General features: G+C 39.9%; 2 protein-coding genes across 2 annotated transcripts in view; one reads left to right on the forward strand and one right to left on the reverse strand.

Annotated features, from left to right (window-relative positions):
* The first annotated feature begins 344 nt into the window (after positions 1–344).
* LOC149978866 (uncharacterized) lies at positions 345–11,391 on the forward strand. Its single transcript, XM_090196101.1, has 2 exons — positions 345–920; positions 3,693–11,391. The coding sequence occupies exons 1-2, from the start codon at positions 596–598 to the stop codon at positions 5,012–5,014; spliced, it is 1,647 nt and encodes a 548-aa protein (XP_090052227.1). The 5' UTR covers positions 345–595; the 3' UTR covers positions 5,015–11,391.
* Positions 11,392–16,487: 5,096 nt separating this feature from the next.
* Positions 16,488–21,638, reverse strand: part of LOC110487387 (uncharacterized) — a 120,962-nt gene continuing 115,811 nt past the window's right edge. Inside the window, exons 2-3 of the mRNA XM_090196107.1 lie at positions 17,023–17,094; positions 16,488–16,812 (exon numbers count right to left, since the gene is read on the reverse strand). Of these exons, the coding sequence (XP_090052233.1) occupies positions 16,802–16,812; positions 17,023–17,094 (83 nt within the window). The 3' untranslated portion in view covers positions 16,488–16,801. The remainder of the gene's footprint in view (positions 16,813–17,022; positions 17,095–21,638) is intronic.

The following is a 21,638-nucleotide window of genomic DNA, read 5'->3' on the forward strand; positions in this document are numbered from 1 at the left end:
GGCATACAAACGCAGTAGCACAGAGTTGATTATCAATATGACGTGAAGAAATACTGCATTGTGGGTAGCTTGGAAGAGTTCACAAAATAAATTAATAAATATGTAATAACGCAAAAAACATAACTGTTTGTACTTATAGGTAATCACATCGTGACTACAACTAGCTTACTAAGTCTTTAACCACACTGTACTGTTACACTGGTGAGTAAAAACTCATGCTTCCTACACTTTAACTTGTTATCTGAAGATAAAATATGCATTTTACTCAACTGCGTTACCCACCCCAGTCAGCAGATGGCGTTCTGCGAATTTAAGGCGATGCTGTTGGTGTGACGTATATTCTAGTGGACGGGACGCTTCTTTCTCAACAGCTTTCAGAAGCAATAATAGTTAGTCTGACACCTCGGTAGCTTGCTAGACAAAAAAGCTGAACCAATAAAGCTCTTTAAACGCTTTCGTGTTTATTAGCTACTGTGTTTTAAACCAACGTTTGTCGTCTAGTTAGTTATCCGATTTGATTTCATAATTACGGTATTGTTATTAGTCAGCGAGCGGTCTGGTTAAGTTAGCATTAGCCTAGCTAACATCTCCGACCATGCGGTCACTAAGCTACTATCCTGCTAAAGAAGAGGGAGATATCACAGTAAAACAAGAAGTAGAGGGCGAGGCCGTTACTGTGAAAGAAGAGGAAGACGCGTTCAGAGTGTTAGAGGAGGATGTTACAGTAAAAGAAGAGGATTATGCAGTTTATGGCGTGAAAGAGGAGGAGGAGATGACTCTTACATCGAAAAAGGAGGAGGAAGAGGATGAAACTGGATATATGGGCCCTGTTTCCCAAACGCATCTTAAGGCATCCAATGGTTCTAACGATGAATTTAGCCATAAGATGGTTTTGAGAAACCGTTCCCTGATTAACACTAGTAAGTACTGTCTTAAAAACAGAGTTACAAACTCTGCAGTTGAGCTGATTGGTGTTAAAGCGGAAATTTGCAATCGCTACATCCATATTGTGACTTTTAAATTATTTATTTATAGCCATTGATTCTTGAATATTACACATGCTTCATGAGCTTAGTTCAACTATTTTACCCCATCAGATCCCCAAATAAGCTTTTTTTTACTATAACGTTTAGAAACAATGTACATCAACACTGTATCGCCTCAACATAGTTAATACTATAATGTTGATATCATGGATGGTCAGTCCTTGCATCCATAGATCTGTCTGTCTGTAGTTAATTTTCTCCAACCCCATAATCATTTTATTACCAAAACAGTGGTGGAATGACAGATTTGTTATTGTTTTGAACTGCAGATTGCGGGGTTGTGTGGGTTTTTTAAACAGCAACAAAATGGCTGCCCAGAGACCTGGTTTGGTAAACAGCTGAGGGATGGAGGAAGGAGAAGTGTAACCACTCAAATTCATAGAGAATGATATTGTAGAAACCGTAACCCAACACCTAGCGACCTCGTCACGAACTTCAGACGCCATGTGGCGTAACAGTTATAAGGTGTTGGCTTGACAGTCGCTAGACCCAGGTTTTAGTTCAGCTCAGGGCTACCCCATGAATTCACTACACTATGAATACAAGGACTGGCCATCCGTGATGTCATAATGATAGTTTAACCAGGTTTCTAGGCTATATAGTATATTCTAGAATTCATCCATGAGGTCATAATGATAGTTTAACCAGATTTCTAGGCTATATAGTATATTCTAGAATTCATCCATGAGGTCATAATGATAGTTTAACCAGGTTTCTAGGATATATAGTATATTCTAGAATTCATCCATGAGGTCATAATGATAGTTTAACCAGATTTCTAGGCTATATAGTATATTCTAGAATTCATCCATGATGTGATAGTTTAACCAGGTTTCTAGGATATATAGTATATACTAGAATTGCCAGTGGTAGATTTCCTGTGGGGGTCAAATTATTAGAGCTGTTGATAAGTCATTGTATCATATTCAGCCCAAAAAATGTCATGCCCTTACAATAAAGGCAAGACATACCAAGATTCAATTACATTCATGAATTGGTTTGAAACCTTTGTTTTAAACCCTTCTCAAAGTTGGCGCCTTGACGGATTTGTAAAAAAATGGTATGGCATGAAACACTCTTTTTTATTTATTTAAATGTAACCTTTATCTAACTAGGCAAGTCAGTTAAGAACATATTCTTATTTACAATGCCTGCCTACCCTGGATGACGCTGGGCCAATTGTGCGCCGCCCTATTGGACTCCCAATCACAGCCTTTCGTGATACAGCCTGGATTTGAACCAGTGTGTCTGTAGTGACACCTCAAGCACTGAGATGCCATGTCTGCTGTGCCACTCGGGAGCCCCAGAATCATGTTCCAGTGCTGTCCCCAACTAAAATACATATTGGTCAACCAACCAAGACACTGCGACCTGTTTGCTCTTGTCAGCTACCCTCACTACAAACTCGTTGCCAAACCCACTGGCTCCAGGTCATCTATAAGTCTTTGCTAGGTAAAGTCCCCCTTATCTCAGCTCGCTGGTCAGCATAGCAACACTTCCTCTGGCCACCTTTCCTTCCAGTTCTCTGCTGCCAATGACTGGAAGAAATTGCAAAATTCGCTGAAGTTGGAGACATATATCTCCCTCACTAACTTTAAGCATCAGCTATCTGAGCAGCTTATCGATTGCTGCAGCTGTACACAGCCCATCTGTAAATAGCCCATCCAACTGCCTACCTCATCCCCATGTTTTTATTTACTTTTGTTGCTCTTTTGCACACCAGTATTTCTACTTGCACATCATCTGCACATCTATCACTCCAGTGTTAATTTGCTAAATTGTAATTACTTCGCTACTAAGGCCTATTTATTGTCGTGCCTCCTTACTCCATTTGCACACACTGTATATAGATTTTTCTATTGTGTTATTGACTGCGTTTGTTTATCCCACGTGTAACTCTGTGTTGTTGTTTTTGTCGCACTGCTTTGCTTTATCTTGGCCAGGTCTTAGTTGTAAATGAGAACTTGTTCTCAACAGGCCTACCTGGTTAAATAAAGGTGAAATACAAAAAGTCTTAACTTTATTGACAACACCCAAATGGATACTGTCATTAACGCTGTTCTTCAATAGTTACACACAATTCTTAATACTATAGCAAACATTATATTAAACAGGACATTCAAACGAGCCTTACAATTATAATCCAAAGTAGTGTGAAATGTACTCATAAGCAACCTGGAAATGGATGTTACTCCCCTGAGTCTTCCCCCATTCACATTCAGAATACATTGTGAAAAACTAAAATCTTTGCTCGCCATTTTTGCTCCAGGCAGATATAGTACATCCATAACTATCGGTTTCCTCATTAGCAGGGAGGAGTTTCTGCAATCAAATTGCCCTCATGCCGCAATTTTGGCAAACACATAAAGGGGCCTATATTGGAGGCCAAAAGTCATCTTGCACACTGCTTAGAGTTTCAACAACACAAATAACTAATTTCTAGTCTACAATCATCCATGTTACTACCTATGTGAAAACAAGACAAAATATGACTTTTCTTGCTCATTTTAAGACAATTGTTAAATAATTTTAACATTCATTACAGACGCCAACAGCAAAGCCATGATGTTGTACAACAATTGACATCACCTTTTACAGTGGATTACCGTTGTTGTGGGCCTTTAATCATCTGTCTTGTTCACACAGGAGAGATACGGAACTATCGTGGATCCTCTGGGGAGCCTCAACAACTTCATGATGCTGACGAGGCAGAGAAGAGTCTCTCCAGATCAGAACACCTCAATAAACACCTGCAGAGATCCACGGGGAAGAGAACTCACTGCTGCTCTGACTGTGGGAAGAGATTCACCTCATCAGGCATTAAAATTCATCAGAGAATCTACACAGGAGATAAACCTTATAGCTGTGGTCAATGTGGGAAGAGTTTTGCTACATCTAGCTATCTGACTCTACACCAGAGAATACACACAGGAGAGAAACCTTATAGCTGTGATCAGTGTGGGAAGAGTTTTACTGAGTCTGGGGCTCTGACTAAACACCAGAGAACACACACAGGAGAGAAACCGTATAGGTGTGATCAATGTGGGAAGAGTTTTGCTACATCTGGTTGTCTGACTTCACACCAGAGAATACACACAGGAGAGAAATCTTATAGCTGTGATCGATGTGGGAAGAGATTTGCTGCATCTAGCTATCTGACTCTACACCAGAGAACACACACAGGAGAGAAACCTTATGCCTGTGATCAATGTGGGAAGAGTTTTACTCAGTCAACCAACCTGATATCACACCAGAGAACACACACAGGAGAGAAACCTTATGCCTGTGAGCAATGTGGGAAGAGTTTTACTCAGTCAACCAACCTGATATCACACCAGAGAATGCACACCGGAGAGAAACCTTATAGCTGTGGTCAATGTGGAAAGAGTTTTACTACATCTAGCTATCTGACTCTACACCAGAGGATACACACAGGAGAGAAACCTTATAGCTGTGGTCAATGTGGAAAGAGTTTTACTACATCTAGCTATCTGACTCTACACCAGAGAATACACACAGGAGAGAAACCTTATAGCTGTGTTCAATGTGGGAAGAGTTTTGGTCGATCTGGCCATCTGACATCACACCAGAGAACACACACAGGAGAGAAACCATATAGCTGTGATCAGTGTGGGAAGAGTTTTACTGAGTCTGGGGGTCTGACTAAACACCAGAGAACACACACAGGAAATAAACCTTATAGCTGTGATGAATGTGGAAAGAGTTTTACTACATCGACCCATCTTATTACACACCAGAGAACACACACAGGAGAGAAACCTCATAGCTGTGATCAATGTGATAAGAGATACTCTGATAAAAGACATCTGATCAAACATCAGAAAAAACATACATTAGGGAGTTGTTTCATGATATCAATGAAATATCCCACTCAGCAAAATGTAATTGAAAAGAGGTTGAAAATAAGTCCGAAGTCCAATATACATTCGGTTGAAAGTGAAAGTTGAGAAGATGTTTTTCTGGCCATTTAAATTAATTTCAATGTACTTGCAGCCTATACACATGGACGCAGTATAATAAATTAGTCTATAATCAATATTAATAATCTTACATCACTCCAGTATTTCTTGACAACATTCAAGTGCTAATTGTCTTTATTCCACTACTGAAGAAGCATGACTCAAATCACCTACTCATATTTCAAACATTCAGCCTGACAAAATATACATGTTTTATTATTCCATGCCTCACCACTAAGTGAATTATTCCCAATATATATTAACAAAGGAGTGTACATTTGGTTTTGATAATTCATATTTGCAATTCATGTAACATTTAGTAATCATCATTATTTATGTAACCAACTGACAATTTTTGGCTACAATTACAGTGCCTTGTGAAAGTATTCGGCCCCCTTGAACTTTGCGACCTTTTGCCACATTTCAGGCTTCAAACATAAATATATAAAACTGTATTATTTTGTGAAGAATCAACAACAAGTGGGACACAATCATGAAGTGGAACGACATTTATTGGATATTTCAAACTTTTTTAACAATTCAAAAACTGAAAAATTGGGCGTGCAAAATTATTCAGCCCCCGTAAGTTAATACTTTGTACCTTTTGCTGCGATTACAGCTGTAAGTCGCTTGGGGTATGTCTCTATCAGTTTTGCACATCGAGAGACTGACATTTTTTCCCATTCCTCCTTGCAAAACAGCTCGAGCTCAGTGAGGTTGGATGGAGAGCATTTGTGAACAGCAGTTTTCAGTTCTTTCCACAGATTCTCGATTGGATTCAGGTCTGGACTTTGACTTGGCCATTCTAACACCTGGATATGTTTATTTTTTAACCATTCCATTGTAGATTTTGCTTTATGTTTTGGATCATTGTCATGTTGGAAGACAAATCTCCGTCCCAGTCTCAGATCTTTTGTAGACTCCATCAGGTTTTCTTCCAGAATGGTCCTGTATTTGGCTCCATCCATCTTCCCATCAATTTTAACCATCTTCCCTGTCCCTGCTGAAGAAAAGCAGGCCCAAACCATGATGCTGCCACCACCATGTTTGACAGTGGGGATGGTGTGTTCAGCTGTGTTGCTTTTACGCCAAACATAACGTTTTGCATTGTTGCCAAAAAGTTCAATTTTGGTTTCATCTGACCAGAGCACCTTCTTCCACATGTTTGGTGTGTCTCCCAGGTGGCTTGTGGCAAACTTTAAAAGACACTTTTTATGGATATCTTTAAGAAATGGCTTTCTTCTTGCCACTCTTCCATAAAGGCCAGATTTGTGCAATATACGACTGATTGTTGTCCTATGGACAGAGTCTCCCACCTCAGCTGTAGATCTCTGCAGTTCATCCAGAGTGATCATGGGCCTCTTGGCTGCATCTCTGATCAGTCTTCTCCTTGTATGAGCTGAAAGTTTAGAGGGACGGCCAGGTCTTGGTAGATTTGCAGTGGTCTGATACTCCTTCCATTTCAATATTATCGCTTGCACAGTGCTCCTTGGGATGTTTAAAGCTTGGGAAATCTTTTTGTATCCAAATCCGGCTTTAAACTTCTTCACAACAGTATCTCGGACCTGCCTGGTGTGTTCCTTGTTCTTCATGATGCTCTCTGCGCTTTTAACGGACCTCTGAGACTATCACAGTGCAGGTGCATTTATACGGAGACTTGATTACACACAGGTGGATTGTATTTATCATCATTAGTCATTTAGGTCAACATTGGATCATTCAGAGATCCTCACTGAACTTCTGGAGAGAGTTTGCTGCACTGAAAGTAAAGGGGCTGAATAATTTTGCACGCCCAATTTTTCAGTTTTTGATTTGTTAAAAAAGTTTGAAATATCCAATAAATGTCGTTCCACTTCATGATTATGTCCCACTTGTTGTTGATTCTTCACAAAAAAATACAGTTTTATATCTTTATGTTTGAAGCCTGAAATGTGGCAAAAGGTCGCAAAGTTCAAGGGGGCCGAATACTTTCGCAAGGCACTGTATGATCCAGTTCAGTTCTGTGTAGGGGTACCCCTCTCTCCTAGTATTTCTGTCCGCCATCTATGATCCAGTTCAGTTCTGTGTAGGCGTACCCCTCTCTCCTAGTATTTCTGTCATCTTTGATCCATTTCAGTTCTGTGTAGGGGTACCCCTCTCTCCTAGTATTTCTGTCCGCCATCTATGATCCATTTCAGTTCTGTGTAGGGGTACCCCTCTCTCCTAGTATTTCTGTCCGCCATCTATGATCCAGTTCAGTTCTGTGTAGGGGTACCCCTCTCTCCTAGTATTTCTGTCCGCCATCTATGATCCAGTTCAGTTCTGTGTAGGGGTACCCCTCTCTCCTAGTATTTCTGTCCGCCATCTATGATCCAGTTCAGTTCTGTGTAGGGGTACCCCTCTCTCCTAGTATTTCTGTCCACCATCTTTGCTGAAGACAGTCTAACAGTCACTAGTGCAGCAGCAGCCTCCCCCGGTCCTAGTGCCGGCCCGGTAAGAAGTTTAAGATGAGATGGAACGGTTGACGAAAAAAATAAATCACAGAAAAACTATATTGACTGATATTGATTTATTTAGGGTGGGCTAATTAATAGTTTTGGACTAGCGGCGTCTGAAAATAAAATATATGTTTTACTCAACTGCGTTACCTACTCCAGTCAGTAGATGGCGATGCTTCTAGTGTGACGTATAATCTAGTGGACTGAACGCTTCTTTCAACAGCAGCAACAGTCAGTCAGCCACCTCGGTAGCTTGCTAGACAAAATAGACAAACCAATAAAGCCAATTAGACACTTTCGTGTATATTAGCCACTGTGTTTTAAACCCACTTCTGTCGCCTACTTAGTTATCCTATTTAATTTCATATTTACGGTGTTGCTGTCAGTTAGCGGACTGGTTTAGTTAGCATTAGCCTAGCTAGCTAAAACAAAAATCCAGAAAATCATATTGTATGATTTTTAAGTAATTAATTTGCATTTTATTGCATGACATAGGTATTTGATCACCTACCAACCAGTAAGAATTCCGGCTCTCACAGACCTGTTAGTTTTTCTTTAACCTCTTAGAGACATGTGAGACGCTAGTGTCCCACCTAAACAGGAAATGGAAGTGCGCAATGCCAAATGCTAATAGTACTCAATAAAACTCAAACTTTCATTAAAACACACATGCAGGGTACTGAATTAAAGCTACACTTGTTGTGAATCTAGCCAACATGTCAGATTTTTAAAATGCTTTTCGGCAAAAGCATGAGAGGCTATTATCTGATAGCATGCAACACCCCAAAATACCTGAAGGGGACGTAAACAAAATAATTAGCGTAGCCGGCGCTACACAAAACGCAGAAATAAAATATAAAACATTCATTACCTTTGACGAGCTTCTTTGTTGGCAGTCCTATATGTCCCATAAACATCACAATTGGGTCTTTTTCCCGATTAAATCCGTCCATGTATACCCAAAATGTCAATTTATTTAGCCGTCTGATCCATCCAAAAGCTCTGTTCCAAAACGCAACGTCATTTTAAAAAATTAAATAAGTTGCCTATATTCTTTGACAAAACACTTCAAACTACTTTTGTAACCCAACTTTAGGTATTTGTAAACGTTAATAATCGATCAAATTGATCACTGGGCGATCTGTATTCAATAGCAGCTACTCTAGAAAACGTTGTCCTTTCTCTCTCTCCCAAAAGTCTCTTCCTGTATACTGGACGAAAGGAAGGACCTACTTCTCATTCCACAAAGGATTTAAACCAATGAAAATGCCAGTACTGGCGACATTGTGTGGAAGTTGTAGGAACTGCAAGCTCACCGGTATATATTTTTGCTTGCAATAAACAATTCAGAGACTGGCGGATGAATACTTTTCTGTGGTTTTTGTGACCAGGTTTTTCTTGGGATTCCGCTTGCTGTTCACATTCTGTTATAGTCACAGACATTATTTAACCAGTTTTAGAAACGTCAGAGTGTTTTCTATCCACACATACTAATCCTATGCATATACTATATTCCTGGCATGAGTAGCAGGACGTTGAAATGTTGCACGATTTTTAACAAAATGTTGAAATAATTCAGGGGAGCTTTTGAAGCCCTCCTGTTCTCCACTCATTACCTCTATTAACTGCACCTGTATGAACTCGTTACCTGTATAAAAGACACCTGTCCACACAATCAATCAAACAGACTCCGACCTCTCCACAATGGCCAAGACCAGGGAGCTGTGTAAGGATATCAGGGATAAAATTGTAGACCTGCACAAGGCTGGGATGGGCTACAGGACAATAGGCAAGTAGCTTGATGAGAAGGCAACAACTGTTGGTGCAATTATTAGAAAATGGAAGAAGTTCAAGATGATGGTCAATCTCCCTTGGTCTGGGGCTCCATGCAAGATCTCATCTCGTGGGGCATCAACGATCATGAGGAAGGTGAGGGATCAGCCCAGAACCACACGGCAGGACCTGGTCAATGACCTGAAGAGAGCTGAGACCACAGTCTCAAAGAAAACCATTAGTAACACACTACGCCGTTATAGATTAAAATCCTGCAGTGCACGCAAGGTCCCCCTGCTCAAGCCAACGCATGTCCAGGCCCGTCTGAAGTTTGCCAATGACCATCTGGATGATCCAGAGGAGGAATGGGAGAAGGTCATGTGGTCTGATGAGACAAAAATAGAGCTTTTTGGTCTAAACTCCACTTGCTGTGTTTGGAGGAAGAAGAAGGATGAGTACAACCCCAAGAACACCATCCCAACCGTGAAGCATGGAGGTGGAAACATCATTCTTTGGGGATGCTTTTCTGCAAAGGGGAAAGGACGACTGCACCGTATTGAGGGGAGGACGGATGGGGCCATGTATCGCGAGATCTTGGCCAACAACCTCCTCCCCTCAGTAAGAGCATTGAAGATGGGTCGTGGCTGGGTCTTCCAGCATGACAACGACCCGAAACAAACAGCCAGGGCAACTAAGGAGTGGCTCCTTAAGAAGCATCTCAAGGTCCTGGAGTGGCCTAGCTAGCCTCCAGACCTGAACCCAATAGAAAATCTTTGGAGGGAGCTGAAAGTCCGTATTGATCAGCAACAGCCCCGAAACCTGAAGGATCCCTGCTGCAGTGTGTGCTAACTTGGTCAAGAACTACAGGAAACATATGATCTCTGTAATTGCAAACAAAGGTTTCTGTACCAAATATTAAGTTCTGCTTTTCTGATGTATCAAATACTTATGTCATGCAATAAAATGCAAATTAATTACTTAAAAATCATACAATGTGATTTTCTGGATTTTTGTTTTAGATTCCGTCTCTCACAGTTGAAGTGTACCTATGATAAAAATGACAGATCTCTACATGCTTTGTAAGTAGGAACACTGCCGATTTTGCAGGTTTATCAAATACTTGTTCTCCCCACTGTATATCCATTGATTATTGAAGAATATAACACATGCCTCATTAGCTTAGTTCAACTGTTGTACCCCATCAGAACCCCAACTAAGCCTTTTTTACTCAAATGTTTAGAAGCAATGTAAATAAACTATAGTGTTGATATCATGGATGGTCAGTCCTTGCATCCATAGGTCTGTCTATGAATTTGAGAGTAGTTACATTTATTAAACAGCAACAAAACGGCTGCCCAGAGACTTGGTTTGGTAAACAGCTGAGGGATGGGGGAAGGAGAAGTGTAACCACTCTCAAATTCACCTAGCGACCTCGTCAAGAAGTTCAGACATCTTGGTGTAACAGTTACAAGGTGTTGGCTTGACAGTCGCTGGACCCAGGTTTGAGTTCAGCTCAGGGCTTCCCCCTGAATTCACTACACTATGAATACAAAGACCGGCCATCCATGAGGTCAAATTATAGTTTTAAACAGATTGAGGCTATATAGTATATTCTAGAATTCATCCATGATGTCATAATGATAGTTTAACCAGGTTTCTAGGCTATATACTATATTCTAGAATTCATCCATGATGTCATAATGATAGTTTATCCAGGTTTCTAGGATATATAGTATATTCTAGCATTCATCCATGATGTCATAATGATAGTTTAACCAGGTTTCTAGGCAGTGAGGTGAAAAAGTATTTGATTCCCTGCTGATTTTGTACGTTTGCCCACTGACAAAGAAATTAAGATCTGCAAAGAGGAGTGGGACAAAATCCCTCCTGAGATGTGTGCAAACCTGGTGGCCAACTACAAGAAACATCTGACCTCTGTGATTGCCAACAAGGGTTTTGCCACCAAGTCCAAAGTAATGTTTTGCAGAGGGGTCAAATACTTATTTCCCTCATTAAAATGCTAATCATTTTATAACATTTTTACATGCGTTTTTCTGGATTTTTGTTGTTGTTATTCTGTCTCTCACTGTTAAAATAAACCTACCATTAAAATCATAGACTGATCATTTCTTTGTCAGTGGGAAAACGTGAAAAATCAGCAGGGGATCAAGTAATTTTTCCCTCACTTCAGTATATTCTAGAATTGCCAGTGTAGATTTCCTGTGGGGGTCAAATTGTTACAGCTGTTGATAAGTCATTGTATAATATTCAGCCAATTTATTTTCATGCCATTACGTTAAAGGCGAAACATACCTAGATTCAATTACATTCATGAATTGGTTTGAAACCTTTGTTTTAAAACCTTCTCTATCTTGACAGATTTGTAGAAAATGGTTTGTCATAAAACAACATTTTTTATTTATTTAAATGTAACCTTTATTTAACTAGGCATGTCATTTAAGAACAAATTGTTATTTACAATGACTGCCTACCCCGGATGACGCTGGGCCAATTGTGCGCCGCCCTATGGGACTCCCAATCACTGCCGGTTGTGATACAGCCTGGATTTGATCCAGGGTGTCTGTAGTGACGCCTCAAGCACTGAGATGCAGTGTCCGCTGCGCCACCCGGGAGCCCCAAAATCATGTTCTAGTGCTGTCCCCAACTAAAATATATCTTGGTCAACCAAGAGTCATCTGTTCTTTATACTAATCACCCCATGTTTTAATAAAATCAACTATATGTGCATAACTTGTCTGATGCTTTAAGCATGCTTTTTGATTAAATAATTACAGATACACAAATTACTTGAGGGACCCAGTCATCAATATAACCGAGAGAAACTCTTCCCTCTTCCTCCTCCCGCTGCTGCTGGACTTCGTAAATTCTGCCGTTATGCTCCTGAAGTTTTCAGTAATACACGACACCAGCAGTCTGCAACCTTTTCCAGTTGGAGGGTCAATTTATCTTACCATTTCTACCAATCTGCATGCAAGTTATGATTTTCATGTGCTCATTTTTGTGGAACAGATTCATTTAATTTATAATAGTATCTCAAAATCATTGTCTGTGATTAATCTACATTCTATATAAATCTAAATGAAAATTATACAAATCTAAAAGTAACTTTTATTGCCATTGCCAATTATGTAAAAATTGCCGAAATAAAGCCAACAAATAAAAACATTGCAGCCTGCAGGTAGAAAATATCCTGATAAAAATAAATATCCTATAAATCACATTGGCTGCACATGGCCTGTCTACAACAAACTTTAAACATTGTATCAACTATCAACTGGGTTAGCCCGAAACTCGTGATAGCAAGCTTGCAACATTGTATAAAATATTCTGGGCCCTCTGAGTTTACCGGCCAGTGAGTTTGGGACAGACACAGCTGTCGGCTATTTGTGTAAAGAATAAGAAGTAATCAGGTATTTTATGACATTTCCACTGGATCAGAGCATTACATTGTTCCCTTTTATGCTGAGTGGTTATCGAAGGGGCGAGACCTGGGAATATTTTATGAAAATACTTTGAGGAACTATTGTCATTCGCAATTGATTTTGATTAGAATTTGTTTACTTGCTGTTTGAGGTGAAGAAAAAAATACTTTGAGAAGCTCCAACTCATGAGTTAAGACAATCAGAAATACTATCAGACATCCCAAATGTATCTTTGACGATAATTACTCTTCCCTGAAGGAGGGAAATGAGGTACAACACCTGTTTGAATCCCGCCTTTTCCTGGGTCGGTGAAGAGCGGTATTAAATTTAAGGAATGAATCCGAGCCTCACACTCATCACCTGTGGAAGGCGGGGCTTCCAACAGGCGTGGATTTAATAGTATGTTCCTAAATCAAATCAAATCAAATTTTATTTGTCACATACACATGGTTAGCAGATGTTAATGCGAGTGTAGCGAAATGCTTGTGCTTCTAGTTCCGACAATGCAGTAATAACCAACAAGTAATCTAGCTAACAATTCCAAAACTACTACCTTATAGACACAAGTGTAAGGGGATAAAGAATATGTACATAAAGATATATGAATGAGTGATGGTACAGAGCGGCATAGGCAAGATACAGTAGATGGTATTGAGTGCAGTATTTACATTTGAGATGAGTATGTAAACAAAGTGGCATAGTTAAAGTGGCTAGTGATACATGTATTACATAAAGATGCAGTAGATGATATAGAGTACAGTACAGTGCCTTGCGAAAGTATTCGGCCCCCTTGAACTTTGCGAACTTTTGCCACATTTCAGGCTTCAAACATAAAGATATGAAACTGTATTTTTTTTTGTGAAGAATCAACAACAAGTGGGACACAATCATGAAGTGGAACGACATTTATTGGATATTTCAAACTTTTTTAACAAATCAAAAACTGAAAAATTGGGCGTGCAAAATTATTCAGCCCCTTTACTTTCAGTGCAGCAAACTCTCTCCAGAAGTTCAGTGAGGATCTCTGAATGATCCAATGTTGACCTAAATGACTAATGATGATAAATACAATCCACCTGTGTGTAATCAAGTCTCCGTATAAATGCACCTGCACTGTGATAGTCTCAGAGGTCCGTTAAAAGCGCAGAGAGCATCATGAAGAACAAGGAACACACCAGGCAGGTCCGAGATACTGTTGTGAAGAAGTTTAAAGCCGGATTTGGATACAAAAAGATTTCCCAAGCTTTAAACATCCCAAGGAGCACTGTGCAAGCGATAATATTGAAATGGAAGGAGTATCAGACCACTGCAAATCTACCAAGACCTGGCCGTCCCTCTAAACTTTCAGCTCATACAAGGAGAAGACTGATCAGAGATGCAGCCAAGAGGCCCATGATCACTCTGGATGAACTGCAGAGATCTACAGCTGAGGTGGGAGACTCTGTCCATAGGACAACAATCAGTCGTATATTGCACAAATCTGGCCTTTATGGAAGAGTGGCAAGAAGAAAGCCATTTCTTAAAGATATCCATAAAAAGTGTTGTTTAAAGTTTGCCACAAGCCACCTGGGAGACACACCAAACATGTGGAAGAAGGTGCTCTGGTCAGATGAAACCAAAATGGAACTTTTTGGCAACAATGCAAAACGTTATGTTTGGCGTAAAAGCAACACAGCTCATCACACTGAACACACCATCCCCACTGTCAAACATGGTGGTGGCAGCATCATGGTTTGGGCCTGCTTTTCTTCAGCAGGGACAGGGAAGATGGTTAAAATTGATGGGAAGATGGATGGAGCCATATACAGGACCATTCTGGAAGAAAACCTGATGGAGTCTGCAAAAGACCTGAGACTGGGACGGAGATTTGTCTTCCAACAAGACAATGATCCAAAACATAAAGCAAAATCTACAATGGAATGGTTCAAAAATAAACATATCCAGGTGTTAGAATGGCCAAGTCAAAGTCCAGACCTGAATCCGATCGAGAATCTGTGGAAAGAACTGAAAACTGCTGTTCACAAATGCTCTCCATCCAACCTCACTGAGCTCGAGCTGTTTTGCAAGGAGGAATGGGAAAAAATGTCAGTCTCTCGATGTGCAAAACTGATAGAGACATACCCCAAGCGACTTACAGCTGTAATCGCAGCAAAAGGTGGCGCTACAAAGTATTAACTTAAGGGGGCTGAATAATTTTGCACGCCCAATTTTTCAGTTTTTGATTTGTTAAAAAAGTTTGAAATATCCAATAAATGTCGTTCCACTTCATGATTGTGTCCCACTTGTTGTTGATTCTTCACAAAAAAATATAGTTTTATATCTTTATGTTTGAAGCCTGAAATGTGGCAAAAGGTCGCAAAGTTCAAGGGGGCCGAATACTTTCGCAAGGCACTGTAGATGGCGGACAGAAATACTAGGAGAGAGGGGTACCCCTACAGAGAACTGAACTGGATCATTGTTGGCGGACAGAAATACTAGGAGGGGTACCCCTACACAGAACTGAAATGGATCAATGATGACAGAAATACTAGGAGAGAGGGGTACCCCTACACAGAACTGAACTGGATCAAAGATGGTGGACAGAAATACTAGAATGGAAGCAAATGTAAGGGATTATAATGTCATAACGAATCATGCATGTACAGTTGACAGGAATGTTAGTTAATGTTGAGACAAACGATTATACATTTTTTTTATCATAAAGTTAATTTACTAAAATCGTGATTTAGCCAGCTAGCTGACTAGCTAACATTAGCCAGCTAGCTGACTAGCTAACATTAGCTAGCTAGCTGACTAGCTAACATTATCTAGCTGACTAGCTAACATTAGACAGCTAGCATTATGGGTGTTGTGACATGAGTATGAAATTGTACTTCTGGTTGTTTTAGGGACTCCTGAAACAACCAGCAAACCGGGCTGTCGTTTTGTGAAAACAGTGGATGTATAGAATCTAGCTAGCTGAAGAATTTACTGAAAATTGAATGTACAATTGTGTAAGCTTGCCTTGCTGATAAATGCCATGCAGATAGACGAAATAACGTAGCTAGCTATGTTCTTGCTTATTGTGCAGTAGATGATTAAAATACCTGTATGCCTATGGATGTGTAGCTAGCTATCTAGCCGATCTGTGTATGGACCCAACTGTTTGGTATACATATTAGTTCAGAACCTAGCTATGAACCTCAGCTATCAAAGCCAGTTGTATCAACTCCAAAACAGCTTGAATGACATTAATGAAGCCTATGGATTGAGTAGAAAATTGTTATATCACGTTGTGCCAAGGATGCAAGTCGTATATACATGTAGTTATTACCATGTATGAGATCCCCACATTGTAGCCTGTACATTTAATCTATTCACTGATCATGTACTCTACCTTGGCAAATAAAGGTGCAGTTTAGGTATGAATGTCTTTGAGATTATTTTTCAGTCATATCCAATACCAGGAGTATCAAATTCCAGTCTTTGAATGATGCTGTGTCTGCATGTATGTATTACAATTATACACTTCAACAGTGTTTACCAATCTTGGTCCTGGGACATCAATGGTTACACATTGTAACCAATAGACTAGAAACAGGATTCAACTAGTTAATTAATATATACAGAAATATAATGTTAAAAAACAGTACACTACACCTCCTATGCATCATGTAAATACTCTTAACACCAGTTCATCTCAACATCTAATGCCCTTCATCTGCATTGATCTGATAAACACAGGACAGGTGGAGTATTTCATCACATTACACTTCATTTCAACCAGTAGAGAATGTGAAACGCTTTATTGAAAAGCTCATTATCCAAGTGTTATAAATACAAGTTCAATCTGTCCATCAATACACATCTGTTGTGCATTATAAAAACAGAGGAAGAAAGAGGAGGAGGTGTTAAAGACAGAAAGGGAAAGAGGTAAACACATAGGAGCAGGGAAGGCAGCACATGATTAATGAATCACAGTGCAACCTAAATATTCTCTCAGTTCATCACAATTACATAATAGTGTCTCACGTTGACCAAAAGGTTATCTTAAAAGCAGGTGAGGTGGCGATGATGAGACTGGGGGTTGGCATCCTCTCACATCAACACATATCTGCAGACGAGAGACAGATGGAGAGAGAAAGCATGTTTAAGCCTTGTGTTTTTATTTTTTATTCTGACATTGTTAGTTATCAATCAGGAGGTGAAATGCAAAACTGACCTGGGATCATTAACTCTAGTACTACTGCATCTCTATCTGTATTTCAATGTAAAGCATCTCTTTAATAATACTTCCTGTTGACCTGACCAAGTGACCTCTCACCTCTGATCATGCTGTGCCCTCGATGTAGCCAGTTCAGATGCAGGAGGGGTTCACCGACACTGCTGATATAACCTAGAGGATTTAGGGAGAAGGGATGAAGTGAAGGAGAGAGACTGTTATTGAGATAAGGTAGTTAAAGTGACAGTGTTCAACAGGAATCTGTGTGGCCTCATCTGGTGTCCACACCACACTAAGTGGCTGCAGAGTACTTTATGCTGAAAAACATGAATGGACCCACAAGGACAAACAATACATCGTAGTTATAGAAATAGTGAAGTGTCTTACTATTCTCAATGGTTGGCCCTCTTGCCTATTCTTTGAATGTGGAAGGAGCCACAGTTATACACCTGAACCTGCTTACTGCACAACACAGTTGTCTACACATAATGAGCAAAGTTTGAGTTTGTGCCTGTTTTTAAGACAGTACTTACTACTGTTAATCAGTGCCCGTTCATCGTTGGGTGCCTTAAGATGCATTTGGGAAACCGGGCGCAGATATCCAGTTCCCTCCTCTTCTTCCTTCAGTCATCTCCCCCTCCTCCTCTTTCACGTCAAAAACTGCATCATCCTCTTTCTCTTCTTTCACTGTAACGTCTTTCTCTTCTTCTTTCATGTTTACAGCCTCACCCTCTACTTGTTTTTGTATTGAAACAGTCTCCTCTTCCTCCTCCTTTTTCACGATAACTTCTTCCCCCGTGCAGCAGACCCCAGGGGCTGAACATTGTCGTGAAAGACGAGAAGGAAGAGGAGGATGTCACAGTAAAACAAGAAGTAGAGTGTGAGGCTGTTACAGTGAAAGAAGAAGAGAAAGACGTTTCAGTGAAAAAAGAGGAAGACGCGTTCAGAGTGAAAGAGGAAGAGGATGTTACAGTAAAAGAAGAGGAGGATGCAGTTTTTGGAGTGAAGATGGAGGGGGAGATGACTGTCACATTGAAAGATGAAGAGGTGGAGATAGGAGATCTGATTAACACCAGTAAGTACCCCCTTCAATTTGTTTTTAACTTTGGATATTCGGAGTTGGCTGGTCAATACCTCTTCAACGGAGGGCCCTGGGATGAAGACTGATATGTCTACAATCAGACGACGTAGAGAGCAAGCTACCCCTTGTTTTCTCCGTTCCGTTTCCAAAAAGTGACTGAACATATATATTTGAGAAGGGTCTATCTGCTGACTGCAGACTGGGGGGCACGGCATGTAGTGATTTTCATGTAGTGATGTTTTACTACACACCTTGCCCCCCAATAGTGCCAATGTGAGAGTTGGGTTGGCTACACCAAAGATTATGGATATACTGACAAGATGTCTCTCCTCCCTAACAAGGGGAGTTGTTATCCACAAAGCGGCACTGATGGTTGTCTAGCTCCCACCTATCCTTTCTTTGGATTGGTGGACACATCTTATTATTGTAATCTATTGTTTATATTCTATGAGGGTTGTTGACGTCAACCGCCTGTATTCAATGGAGAGAGATGCTAAGCTACTAGCATGAATATGCATAGCGATCTGGAGACAGCTCCTATAATGTTTTTATCAAAGTTGTCGGTATGTCACGTGTCCACATGACAACTTAATCATTACGAAACTTCTGTTGGATCAAGTAAACCTCACATTGCAAATAAGCCATTATTTTTGTTGTTGACCAAATTCGACACTTTCCACATTGGGTTGATAATTGTTTCCACTTGGATACAACCTACTGCAGCCTACTGGCATGACCTAGAGAGTTACAACCTACTGTAGCCTACTGGCATGACCTAGAGGTATACAACCTACTGTAACCTACTGGCATGACCTAGAGAGTTACAACCTACTGTAGCATACTGGCATGACCTAGAGAGATACAACCTACTGTAGCCTACCGGCATACCCTAGAGAGATACTACCTACTGTAGCCTACTGGCATGACCTAGAGAGTTACAACCTACTGTAGCCTACTGGCATGGCCTAGAGAGATTCAACCTACTGCAACCTACTGGCATGACACAGAGAGATACAACCTACTGTAACCTACTGGCATGACCTAGAGAGATACAACCACTGGTATGCAAGCATTTCTAAACTTTTTTCTCAATTTATGGGGTATTGTGATGTCATTATGAGGTATTGTCTGAAGATTGATAATTAAAAAAAAATATAATCTATTTTAGAATAGAACGTAACAAAATATGTAAAAAGGGAACGGGTCTGAATGCATGTTGTATGTTCTAGTGGTGTCCAAGATAACAAAAAAAATAGTATTTTCTTTCTACCAATTGATTGGTTGGAATGTTATGACGTGTATTTTTCCATATAGACACACCCCCTGTGTTTAATAAAATCCACTGTATGTGTTGAATCAAATCAACTGTTTGTGTTGAATCAAATCAACTGTTTGTGTTGAATCAAATCAACTGTTTGTGTTGAATCAAATCAACTGTTTGTGTTGGATCAAATCAACTGTATGTGTTGAATCAAATCAACTGTATGTGTTGGATCAAATCAACTGTATGTGTTGAATCAAATCAACTGTTTGTGTTGAATCAAATCAACTGTTTGTGTTGAATCAAATCAACTGTATGTGTTGAATCAAATCAACTGTATGTGTTGAATCAAATCAACTGTATGTGTTGAATCAAATCAACTGTTTGTGCAGAACTTAAACTGAACTGATGCTTCAAGCATTTGATTAAATAATTAACACAAATGACTTGAGGAAGCCAGAGATCAGTATAACCAGAAGGAAATAACCAACCGACCTGCTGCTGGCCTTCCTAAATTCTGACATTATGCTCATGAAGTTTCCGGGAAAAAATAAATACATTTAGAGTGCCAATTTATCTGACCATTTCTACCAGTCTGCATGTCAGTTATGAACGAGTTACAACACCTGTTTGGCCCCGCCACTTCTTGGGTCGGTGAAGTGCGGTATTAAATTTAAGGAATAAATCCGAGCCTCAAGCTTATCACCTGTGGAAGGCGGGGCTTCCAGTGAGGCATGGATTTAATAGATTGTTGCACCTACTTTCCTTCCTTCAGGGAACAGTAGTTATAGTCATAACGTTACGCTTGTCATATGATGAACATCAACTTAAATACTAGATCTTGCTGTCAGACAGTTTTTTTGTATTCAGATCTCTGAAATGCACTCTAACTACGTAACATTTAGTGTCTCTTTATGTTACGCTGGGAAAACAGTTTTCATGGACACATGGAGGTTGCTAAATCCAGTGGTTGTAACCGAGAGTCACCTTAACTTTATTGACAACACCCAAATGCAAACTGTCATAAACGCGGTTTTTCAATAATTACACGTAATTCTTAATAGTGTAGCTGTTTTGTTAGTCACATGTTTAACTATCATCAGCTGATCCAGGAAATCATTTTCTGAATGTCAGTCACATGACAAACATCACGACATGCAACAACAACCAAAGTGCTTCTTCATTCATTACTCTGGTCAAGACAGTTATGCCGTGCTCCGCGTTGGATCCAACATGCCTAACACATTGATGTTTATAATGTTATTATCTGCTTGATTTACAGTAGGGTCTCGTTAGTCTGTTTGGAAATGGAGATACTTTCCTCATAATGTGTAGAGAACTGTTCCTTGATGGACAGGCTATTGCACAACACACAGAACTATTTTCCTTTATTCATGACATTTAGAATGACAACCCATTACAAAGTAGCCTAGTGGGATTATTCGCTAAATGATCAGGTTATGAAATGTCATGACAGACATTTTAGTTTCCATGTTTCACCTGAAATATTAAATGATTTATAATCCTAGGTCTGTGTTATTGTTAGGTGAAGTTATGGGTCCTACAGTAGGTCTTTGTTATTGTTTCGTGACGTTATGGCTGATGTTACAGCTAGCCAAAGAGCATTTTACTGGTTAAGTGTTTTTTAAGTATATAGCAGTTGATTTGCGACAAAAACACAAACATATTAAGCAGGACATTCAAGTGAGCCTTACAATTATAATCCAAAAGTAGTGGGAAATGCACTCATTTTCAACCTGTAAATGGAAGCTATTTTTGCTGTCAGCCTATGAGAATTCCCCTGAGTTTTCCCCCACGGTGGTGAATTAGTGAATAGACACAGAGCTTAATGTGAGTTTCCTTGAGTTGCACTCCTGATCTTGCGCTGTAATATTCAGAATACATTGTGAAAACCTAAATTTTCTGCTCACCATTTTTGCTCTAGGCAGATATACTACATCCATAACTATCGGTTTCCTCATTAGCAGGGAGGTGTTTCTGCATTCAAATGGTTTGTGCATTGCCCTCGTGCTGCAATTTTAGCAAACACAGACAAGGGCCTACATTGGAGACCAATAGTTGTCTGGCACACTGCTTAGGATTTCAACCACTTGAATAACTTATTTCTAGTCTACAATCATCGATGTTACTACTAATGTGAAAACAAGACAATATGACTTGTTGCTAACTTGACTGGCTTAATTGTCAAATAATTTAACAGACGTCAATTGTTGAACAACTCATGGGTATGCTCTGGGCATCATCTTTTACCTCAAATATAAACATTGGATTTCTGCTGTTGTGGGCCTCTAACCATCTGTCTGACTTTGTCATTCACACAGGAGAGAGACTGGACTTTCGTGGATCCTCTGGGGA

The sequence above is a fragment of the Oncorhynchus mykiss genome, chromosome 13, assembly GCF_057628025.1.
Source record: "Oncorhynchus mykiss isolate SJ-2025 chromosome 13, ASM5762802v1, whole genome shotgun sequence".
Classification (NCBI taxonomy): Eukaryota; Metazoa; Chordata; class Actinopteri; order Salmoniformes; family Salmonidae; genus Oncorhynchus; species Oncorhynchus mykiss.

Coding starts and splice junctions, on each gene's coding strand:
- LOC149978866 (XM_090196101.1), top strand. CDS start 596: ATGCGGTCACTAAGCTACTATCCTGCTAAAGAAGAGGGAGATATCACA. Junction 921..3,692: donor CCGTTCCCTGATTAACACTA/GTAAGTACTGTC, acceptor TTGTTCACACAG/GAGAGATACGGAACTATCGT.